At 34.5% G+C, this 11496-nt stretch overlaps 1 protein-coding gene across 6 annotated transcripts; it reads left to right on the forward strand.

Annotated features, from left to right (window-relative positions):
- Positions 1 to 626: 626 nt before the first annotated feature.
- LOC147412101 (protein NONRESPONDING TO OXYLIPINS 2, mitochondrial) lies at positions 627 to 4452 on the forward strand. Of its 6 annotated transcripts, none has more exons than XM_086456328.1 (3): positions 627 to 933; positions 1035 to 1153; positions 4169 to 4452. In XM_086456328.1, the coding sequence occupies exons 1-3, from the start codon at positions 809 to 811 to the stop codon at positions 4186 to 4188; spliced, it is 264 nt and encodes an 87-aa protein (XP_086312454.1). In that variant the 5' UTR covers positions 627 to 808; the 3' UTR covers positions 4189 to 4452. The 6 variants fall into 6 exon arrangements, with proteins under 6 accessions (XP_086312454.1, XP_086312421.1, XP_086312432.1 ...); XM_086456295.1 differs by having other exon boundaries at positions 628 to 933; positions 1035 to 1211; positions 4163 to 4452; XM_086456306.1 differs by having other exon boundaries at positions 628 to 933; positions 1035 to 1211.
- The last annotated feature ends 7044 nt before the right edge of the window (positions 4453 to 11496 follow it).

Consider the following 11496-nt stretch of genomic DNA (forward strand, 5'->3'; position numbering starts at 1 on the left):
TTTTGAACTCTTGTAAATAGGGAAAAAAAAAATCATGGACATTAATTATTCTACTCTCAAAAGATAAAAAACATCAACATACATGTACTTGATTATTTTTGTCATAGTTATTGTTTAAATGGGTTCATTTTGAAAAATGTATTTTCCCATGCTTTTGAAAATATTTACATAATAATAAAAAGAGTCGTATTGAAGTGACCTCAAGATTTGGATCTCATATCGCACATCTTGATGTGAAAGAACCATAGATGCTTGTCACTCGTATCTCGAGAAAATGATGTATGATTCTCATACACTTTCACGTTGGGGTGTACAATGTGAGGTCTAATTTTGAGGTCACTTCAACATTATTCTAATAAAAATTTATTTTCTATCTATCACTGCATGTTTACACTCATACATGATTCTAAAATCACTTTTACCTAATATTTTTCTCTTTCTTATTGGTCCATTCGTTTTTTGGATGTGCGATGTGAGATGCAATCTTGAGTTCACTTAAGCATTATGCTTTCAAAATTAAGAAAGTATCTATTTTGCTATGTAATTTTCAAAAATCTTATAATCAATAGTTTAAATTATAAATAAGTCCTAGTGATATATGGGAGTTCGCACGTTGTTACAAATGTCTAATAACACTCATGACTCATGAGGTTGGATTGTTTGCAAGCTAGTGGAGTGTAGTAGCGGTAGCAGTGTAGCACCGTGGCAAAGGGCTTACCTGGCAAAGTCCTAAAACCCTCCCCACTCACTGTCGTTTCCTCAAACACCTCTTCAAAGTTTTCTCAATTTTTTTGTTACTTCTTCTCGCATGGCGTCTCGATGTCGATCGATCTCAAAACCGGCTCTCAATTTTCTGAAATCCGCCATTAACAAACCCAGTAGCAAACCCTTCTCTTCAATGCAACTTCATCGCTCGTCTCCTACATTTTCAAGGTAAAAATTCTTCTCCTCTTCTTAAAATTGAGTGTTTTTTTTTTTTTTTTTTTTTATTACTGTAGAGATCCTAATAAGTTTATTAATTTGATCTTCTTCAGGTTGCCTTCTGAGTTGGGTTGTGTTCAATCACTCCTTCCATTTCACAGCGCCGTTTCTTCTGCTCGTCTTACATCATGTCTCGGCATCGATTCAACAAGTTCTCGGTCTCTGTCTCAGGGTATGCTTTGCCGTGCAAACCCAGGAGTTTGATCTCCAATCTTTTTTATTTTGTATGTGTAAGCAACTTTTCTCAATTTATTTATTTATTTATTATGGGACTCGTGGTTTTATTTCATGTACCCATCTGTGTGTATTAAATGGGATTTCCCTTTTATCTTGTCGAATTGAAATGTTTGACAGAAGCTTTATATTTTGAATGAGTGGTTGCTGTAAGATTTTTCTAAACCTTAATTCATACTCAAAAATTGAACTAGACCCAAAAAATTGAATTAGATCAGACCTCCTAGTTCCAATTTGTCAACACAAATAAGAATGGTTTTATCTAGATGAAGAAGATTCTTGAGGAAGTCATCAATGATTCTTGGTGCCTATTTTTCAACAAGTTATGAGAAGTGAGCTAAGTATAGAAAAGATAACAAGTGATGGGGGACCCTCTTGAAGGGTTTCATTATTGACGAGGGACTAGGATCAAGACTGAGGTTGATTTGCATTTGTGGGGGATGCAATGGAAGTGGATAAAAAATTCTGGCCTACTTTATGTCCACCATTCTTAGAGGGGAACGATCTCATGGGATCCAACAGTGGAGGCTCCAAGAAAGAGGATATGCCATAAATTGTGATTTTCTTTCTAAATTGTGGAACTTGCTACTGAGAGAAGAGACGCAATGGTAGACTTTCTTGTAACAACAAATGCCATGTGTAGAGAACAATAAACAGTGTTGAGATAGCCTTTCTTAGGCAGAGACTGTCTATCTCTCCAAGAGTGTCATTGAATCTAGGTTTTGATCATTATATGGAGGGGGCCTACATGATCCCGTAGCTTAAAAAGGAAGCCTTAACTTCCCTAGTAACAAAACAATGGATAAGCATGTGGTTGTTGGATTTACACATGGAGCAACAGTGAACCACAATCCTTCTATGGCTAATTAGGTGATCAATCATTAGAAGTTTATTCAAAGGGGCAGATCACTTAAAAAAAACCCACTTTGTATGGATCTTAAAACCCCAAATAATGGAAGTCAATAAAGAAATACTATCACCTGTTGTCAAAGCCAAATAAAAGGATTTTACTCTAAAGGAGTCCTCTGGATAAAGCTGTGATGACATTGGAGATGTAGGAGATAAGACTAACTATGGATTCCACACCCCAATCATTGAATTTTTTCGAAGGCACAAATCTCACGAGAGAGCATCACTGGACCGTACCATGAAATTTTGCACCTGTTTTTTTTTTTTTTTAATTTGTTTATTTACCTGTTGGTTTTTCTTGTTCAAAAGGGAGAACAACCCCGGGAATTCAATCATCTAAGGAGACTCCCCAAAACATGAAACCTATCACACATACCACTCCCAACCTCGCCCATTTGGAAAAATTAGGTACCCATTATGAAAAACCCCTTCACATGATCCCGAAAGGTTGGCAAGATGGCTAAGACCACGCCTCAAGAAGTGAATGTCTTGAGTTCAAATCGCCCTTAGGGGCTACCCTTTGGGATTTATCCTATAAATTACCCAATGCATGTGGGGGAGGGGATTTCACGTGCCCAAGAATTATTCGGGTACTCTAAGAGGCCCGGACACCTCAGCTATAGAAGAAAAAGACCCTCCACATACCACACCCATACAAAGAGTGCACTTGGAATTCTGAGGGGTGCAGTTTTAATGATTTTGTTTTTAGATGGGATGTACTGAGAAAATTAACTGTTGTGTGACACCCTAGATCACTAGGGCTCTGTTTGTATTCTTTCCATCTCTTTTCTAATAAATTTGCTCTTACCAAGCATAAGAAATGAAGAAGAAGAAATAAGCGTAAAAAATATCTCATCAAGATGTATCATTTTATTTTCCTACCATCTTTGTTTCGTCTCGGTCAAGAGACCACATTCCGTTGGCTTTTTGAGACAGCACTCTGGAATGGTACTTTGAACCGTGTGCAGAACAGTTAGATTAGGTTCTCTTAGAACATTTTGCCATAGGTGTCTTGCACTTCAATAGTACTTTAGTTTCAAGTATAAAAGATGTGGGTATGTTGTACCACCCTTACATAGTATGTGTTGTGCAGTGGGGACTGGGGAGTCCCTCACCTGTTCTATACCTTTCCTTCCAAGAAGATTAGTGTGGGATTGTTGTGAAAGGAGGGTAGACGAAGCAATCTGGCGTGTGCTGCATAATGGTGTCTGCTGTGTTTGGTTTTAGGTGAGGAAGAATTACTTCAGTTGGTTGACCTCTCGGTTAGTTGAGGCACATTTATATTCTATGGAGAGTTTGTGTGAGATTAGAAGGTGTTTTGACATTTTTTTTTCTCTCTCCATGATCCTTGTGCAAGGTGACGACACATCAGCTAGTCTATGCAGGCTTCTGTTCTGGATATGTTTGTGGTGTCTTGTTCCTTTGAAAGTTGTTCTCGGTAAAATTTCTATCCTTTAGTGGCATTTACGTGGTAAGAGAGACTGCACTTCTTTAGAGACATCAATGCATTGCATTACGTTTAAAAGTAAATTGAGAGATCTATCATCTTCAAAACCTTGATTCAGGTTTGAGGATAGAGTTCTAGTCCAAATGTCAGGATTCAGGGATTAGTGATTGCAAGCCAAAATTTGGTGAAAGATGGATTTAGTCACCAAAATGGGATTTTAACACTGAACACCATAGTCCTTGTGGCAATTAAGGTCCTGCTGAGTAGGGCTGTCAATGTATCATGTAGAGTTGGTGACCTGGTCCGATAACATGTGGCCTGGATCTAGGAATTATGATCTGATAAGCTACTGAAAGTCTCTCTCTTTTATTATTTGATTTCACAACTTGGGAGGTTTATTTTCTTTTCATATCAACAAATGATTATTTAAATAATGTTGATTTAGTTGTAACTTATTTACACCACCTTCTGAAGCATCATTTGATTGTTTAATGTCACTTGACCTTTCTTAGCATTCTTTAAATTTATCTGACTGGGATTTATATTTGTAAATATAAGTTGATACTCTCTTTTTTCATTTGTTTTATTAAGAATTAGGTCTCAGCGTGCCGCGATAAGAGACCAAGGTTAGAAGAGGCCAAAGATCTGGTGGAGATAGCAAGCTTTAGTGAAGTGTCTTGATGATTCTTAAATACAGAAAAAACTGTTTTAGAGATATTAAGTTGTGAATTTTTTTTTGGTATCCATGTTCTTGCAATCTCCTCGATTCTTTGCCATTAGGAGTTGCCCTTAATTCCTTTTGATGGATTTTTTGCAGTATTGAATCTCTGATTTGTTAAATTTTAATGTTAAATTACCATACAATCTATTTTGATTTCTAATTAGCATAATTATTGACAACCCATTTGACAAACTTTGAAGTTAGATTGCTCATGTATCATATGCGCATGCATGCTTATGTTTTGAAATCAACTTTACTTCACTTGGATGTCCATCGAGTCAGTTTCAGTGGTTGAAAAATAAGTTAAAATCTTTAGTATTTTAAAATTTAGAATTGTATTTGTTCTTTATTTTTCGAAAAAAAAAAGGGCACAAAATATAAAAAATACCTTCTATTACCACCAACTCTTTCATATAAAGTCTCAAAGGCCGTTGTGGTTGGAGCAATTATCTATTCCCCTCTTGGTCTTTTTATTTTTCACACCACGCCTCTCCTCTTTTTCTCTCACACATGCTATGCCAGCAACCGAGAAGCCCTAAAGTCCCTCACAAGGGCTGTGGTGGTGGCAACTGATGACACCACATCACACCCTCATGCTGTCTTTCTCATTTTCATGCATTTTTGCTCATTTTCTGTTTCTCTCATTAAAATGATAAATCCATCGATTTAGATAAGAAAGGGAAAAAAAAATCTACTTTTGAAAATCATTTAATTTTAGGATTGGAATGTTATAAGAAGTTGGTGCCACAATAGTTCTGAGTTTCAATTAGTGTTTTTAAATGAACTGATCATTGATGCAAAATCTATCAAATTTGGGTTGGACCAATTTATATTTATTAAAAATAAAAAATACATACATACCATTTTATTAGATTACATCCAATTTATTCTTAATAGAAATATAAGATTCATAAAATTTGTTGGTCAGATTTTAAAATAATATTGAGCCGCGTTAAATTGACTCAAATTTTTTATTACTTAAAACCACTCAACTGATGTAGAATGTGCATAGAACCATAAAATTTTTTCCTCATATGGTAAAAGAAAAGTTGGATTATGAGTGTGATTGGTCTAGTTTAAGTACTAAAATACCCAGTATGGTTTTAAAACTTGGTTTCGCTTCTCGTCTCGTCCATGCTAGATATTGAGTTGTTTCGGATGAGTTTTCGATACGTTTGAGATGTCTTGTTCGAAAATGAGAAAAATGAATATGGGATTTTAAATCTCATCCGAAAAATTGATTTATCCATCCGTCTCGTCCATACTTGATATTGAGACAACTTGGGCGATATGTCTTGGTCTGGGATGAGTTTTGAAACCATGATACCCAATGACCTCACACTTCGTTGAGAGTAATGATAGATGGTCTAAAGATGGAAAATTAGGAGTTGGAATTTTGGATAGAAAAATCAAGGATTACATATAGAGAGAAAGCTACACATAATTGACCTCAGAATTGTAGAACCCGAAGATGATAGATAATTGAGAGAAAAAGCTGTGAGATCTCTTCCTAGACTTGTAGAGAAGACCCTGTCCCAAGCGCATGTCATCACTTTGAAAACACAAGGGTATCTCAAAATATGTGGGAAATGTCTCTCGCTTGGATAAGTTTCAAAACATAAGACACCTAATGCATGTACATACACATGGCTAAGGGTAAGGGTAAGGGTAAGGTACATGCATGTACTTGAGACTTGAGAGGTGTGTTCAAAGAATAGCCACGTGGAAAACTTACCCGCCACACAACAGAATCATATACAATAAATATATAAATAAGACTAATTATCTGTTTAGAGTGTAGACCACCACGCCACCCACGTGAAAAAGTGGGTGTCGTTAGTTACATCTCCCATCACTTGGAAAGAACCTCGGTCATTGCGTCCATGTCTCATAACTTCACATTATTCATACTTAAATAATACAACACTTCATGTGGCCCATCTTTAACTACTACTACTACACTTTTGGTACAATTGGGTCCTTTGTACTCTTCTCACTCCAACTGCACCTACACTTTGTCATATATGTATCCATGTATTTGTATGTATCAATATATGCATTTTCATATAACCAATATATATATGGGGGGCGTTCAATGGTTAATTTTTTGGCAAAATATTTTTCAAAACATGAGTTAGAAGTTTTGGAATAAGCTGATTTTTGGTGAGGATGATCTCTACAGACTTCTAACCCCATCTAAAATAATTTACAAAAAATGGACGGTCCACAATTTTTCAGCTTGTAAATATGGGTTAGAAGTTTTGAAATGGGCTGATTTTTGGTGAGGATGATCTCCTCACCGTAGAGATCATCCTCACCAAAAATCAGCCCATTCCAAAACTTCTAACTCATGTTTTGAAAAATGTTTTGTCAAAAAGTTTGCCATTGAACGCTACCCTATATATATATATATATATATATATATATATATATATGGGTGGGGTTCCTACGACCCCCATTACGACTCACATTGCGACACACCGTTTGTCTTATATGGGCAAAAATGTTTGGAATGGGCCGATTTTTTGTGAGGATGATCTTTGTGATGAGGGGATCATCCTGGCAAAAAATCATCCCATTCCAAAACTTCTGACCCCATCAAAATTGATTTACAAAAATTGGACGGTCTAAAATTTTTCAACTTGTAAACATGGGGCTAGAAGTTTCATAATGAGCTGATTTTTGGCAAGGATGATCTCCTCACCATAGAGATCATCCTCACAAAAAATCAGCCCATTCCAAACATTTTTGCTCATATAAGACAAAACGATGTGTCGCAATGTGAGTCGTACTGGGGGTCTACGGAACCCGACCCTATATATATATATATATATATATATATATATATATATATATACATGAAGTTATGGTTGGAGCTAAATCACTATGTTTTCTTTTGGTGACATGTTCGGGAGGCCAGATTTTCACTTCTAGACCCCATAAGTGCTTTTACATTATGAAATTGGTGTTTGGAAATGGCTCAAGCATTTCAAAAATCTAAATTCAAAAATTGAAAATGGATGAAATTATCTTAGACCATACATTAATGATTAAAAGATTCGCAATTTGTCGTAATAATAATCTAATCGTCGAACACCTCTAATATAATTATAAAAATATTCAGAGAAGCTGTTTGTTCACCAAATGCCCCCACAACTTTTATAGATTCCAAAGACCACTTTTGCAAGTATAATTCTTATGGAAGTTATTCAAAGATAAATCATACCATACAAGCACTTCTTCTAAAAGCAACATTAACCCAAAAAAGCCCTAAGAAAGAAGGGGACTTGATCCTTCACCTCACCATCACTTGGGCAAACCACTTGTTTTTTAATCATATATATATCTCAACCATGGGAGGGGATCCTCAGTAGTCCATTAGGCCTATAGCTCTTGTTCTACAGCCCATAGAACGTCAGATTCAAGGAAATAACATCACAACCCTCTTGGATTCATAACTTAGATTAGATTTGAAGGAAAAAAGAAAATTATCAAAAAAAAATATTTTTTGACCTTAATCAAGTGTTTGAAAATGGACGGCTATATTTAAACAATTGGATGCAATCATCTTGATGATGTGGCACACTCTCAAACATTGATATGAGCTACATGAGATTTGCACTACAGAGGATATGCTCCTCTCAACCACCCTTTTGTTCATGTGGTCCATTCAAAACAATTGAAATGACATAAAAACCCACACTCAACTAATTCTAAGATTTTGCTTGAACTGTACCCATTTGACATGCATAGACCCTACCAGTACTTAATACAATGTAGGGCATTTTAAGAAAGATGATTGTGTGGCGGGGCACCAAAGTCATTGTCAGAAAAGATGGGGATGATAAGTGAATCCAATCCTCCTTGCATTTATACTTTTGAAGATCCTCTAGACATGGAAGCAAGCCATTGTAGCTAAGGATAGGATTAATTCAGATATATTATCTAAAACAGTGCAAACCAATCAAGCACGTCACTTGGTGCATGTGCTGCTTCTCATACGTTCCTTTTTTTTTTATATTTAATATATTTATTTTTTTAATGAGAGCTGCTATTGGCACCACAACTTTTACTTATCACACCCCAATTTAAAAAAAAATAAAAATTGAGTCCATGATTGAGAATAAGTAAAAGTTGATGTGTTGATAGAAACTCTCTCTCTCTCTCTCTCTCTCTTTTTTTAAGATTTCTATTTCTTAGATTTAGGATTTTATATGGGCCTAATCTTAATTGTAAACGACTTTGGAAGTTGTTTCAATGTGTAATAGTACTTCGTAATGTTGAAGTAATAACATGAACCAAACTTTTGTAACATTCTAATGGTGTATTTTAGTCTTTAATTAGGGTGTGATAAATAATTTAAGAAATTAGGGTGTAATAAGTAAAAGATGGGATGCACAACTCTTTTTTTTTTTTTTTTTTTAAATGTAAATCCTTGATACGTATGCCACGATGCATATTTATGCCCATACACATTCACCATTGCCCATTCATCAATATATCAATCCATTGGTACAAGCCTCAATGAATGTACAAGCATCATGAACTTTCTTCAAGGTGTTTTACGTGCACGGCATAGTATTTTGCAAAAATTATTGAACAATTCTTTTTTCTTTAATATTTATCAAAATAATCATATACTTAATTTTGTAATTATATATTCTTTTAATTGCTATTTACTATACAATTTTGTGAACTCCATTCAATCGAAGGGCATAAAGGTAAATTCATCAAGTTATCAGTACAACAATAATAAATCAGATAACCATTTTCATAATAAAAATTATGAAATTGAGTAATGACTATTTTTGTAAATATTGAAAAATGTCAAAAAATAAAATTGATTTATTATTATTATTATTATTATTATTATTTATTTATTTATTTATTTATTTTGGGGGTGGGGAGAAGAAAATCTTGAAAAAATAACATCGAGAGTTCGGCAATATTATTTTCATAAGAGTTTAGTAAGAATACATTTTTCCATATAAGAGGAATTTGCTTTTGAGATGAAAAAAATACATTCCATGAAAATAAATAATCATACACCTAAAATTCATAATTTGAGGAAAATATATTCTCTCATCCACTTTTCATAGGAGTTACACAATCGTATAAAATTATTTACAATTAAAATTATCAAACTAAGAGTAACATGATATATTTGTGTAATACAATGCAAAAAATAAGAATGATCACTTAGTTAAGCAGTAAGACCTTGTGGAGGTTGTTCCCAAAGACTTAGATTTAAATTCATTTTTATACTAATGTTAACTGTTAATCACTAATCCCATCAAGTAGAAAAAAAAAGGGTACAATACAAATGTTATTTCCTACGATACTGAACTGAAGCATATATAATTCTAAGCACACCTCCACGTCAACTCAGTGTCAAATATAATATCACATTTAGTACTCTTCTAGCATGGCATGTGCATAGAACCATAAAATATTTTCTTGGAATATACAACTACATGTATTTATGGAGATGTACAATTGTGTATCTCGATAAAAAAAAATCTATGATTCTATGCACATGACACGTAGGTAGAGTAGAGGAGAGGAGGAGTCAGCTTATCATTATTCAAATAAATAAAATGACCTACCTCACAATAAGTGGCATGGGTGGTGATGCATGTGACCACTCCACTAAAACGGCAAAAATGATAAGAAAATCAATCCAATGCCGTCTCCTTGAAGAAGACGTCATCTCTAGATTTCAGACCGTTGGCTGATCTTTAGGTTTCTTTGAATCAATTCTGGAAGAAAATCCACGGAGTCGAGAGAGAGAGAGAGAGAGAGGACACAAGCAGTACTATATACCCATTCGTTGAATCTCCTGTCCTCCTGATCCTAGAATCAACAATCCATAGGCCTAACTGAGAGAGTCAATTAAAGTAAATACGTGTGAGCATCCGTCCATGGCGGACGCTCTAATGGCTTGGCGTCATCCCAATTCCAAAATAATGATGCTCATCGAGATTCCCATCATCCCCTTTCGAACTTCTACGCTAGGAATTACGTGTAAAAGATATCAACGCTTATGATATCCGACTTTCGATAAAGATACAAAATAACGGAAAACGATGCATTACCGGTAAAACCCAGTCCACCCTTCCAGTTTACCCTTCTATTTATAGTATATTTACCGGACATAGTAGGTCGTACTGTAGTACTAACCCACCCACGTTAACGAAATCTCCTTATTACGTTTTCTTACGAATACTATATTTTAAAATTTGTAAATTTAATCTAAATAAAATACTTTTCTCAAAAGTCGAATCCTCTTGATTTATATATTTGAAGGGTTTTGTTAACATGTGCCCTTAGGACATGCATTAACAAAATCCTTATTTGAATCCAGCATTTTATATCATGAGTCATGATAATCTTACGTTTTTTTGTTTTTATACACCCCATGTATCCCCCATTTCAGATTATAGATCTGTTGCTTCGGGATAAGATTTATGATTCTATAATTGTTAGGTCAAGGAGTGTCTGGGAGCGTCTGAATGAAGTGTCAGATTTTCTTATGTCTTGTGTCATTGATGTCAAAACGAGTCCTTATTACATTAATAAGAGGGTGGTGGCTGGGGGGCATGGGCATTTATATAAAATGTTTGATTATCCATCTCATGCACAACTATTGGTAGACTAAAATTGAAGGGTTAAAGCGGTCATCATCATTAGTATTATCGAAATCTTGTATCAAAAATTGATTTTTTGGAATAATTCTTATTCAATTATGTCTAAACTCACGAAACAATCAAGTCTACTCCACTAAATTGTCTTATTGATCAATGTCATCAAATAAGATTGATTTCTCATGCCAAAGAGAGGCATTGTTAAATTATAAAGTATAGTGAGAAGAATTGTCTAATTTACCTCAATATCAAAATAATAATATTCATTGAAATTGAGCTAATGAACTCACAAATAAGAGAAAAACAAATTTTAAATTACTTATTTATAACTCAATACCGATCAATCAATCTAAAGTTCTATACGCATGTACATGAAAAATGAGTGAAAAAACTAAATTTCCTCGAAATGAAAAGTTTGTTATTTAATTATTTTTGCCGGTATTCACTTTCCTTTTCAAAGAAATTGCATCCCACCCCTCGGTCCAAAATTAAAACCAAATCTACTTTTGACATTTTACTAGACGCAATTTAACATTGGAATTGATAGTTAAGAATGTGCC

Source organism: Akebia trifoliata, chromosome 1 (assembly GCF_017979445.1).
Source record: "Akebia trifoliata isolate Shusen 1 chromosome 1, ASM1797944v1, whole genome shotgun sequence".
NCBI lineage: Eukaryota > Viridiplantae > Streptophyta > Magnoliopsida > Ranunculales > Lardizabalaceae > Akebia > Akebia trifoliata.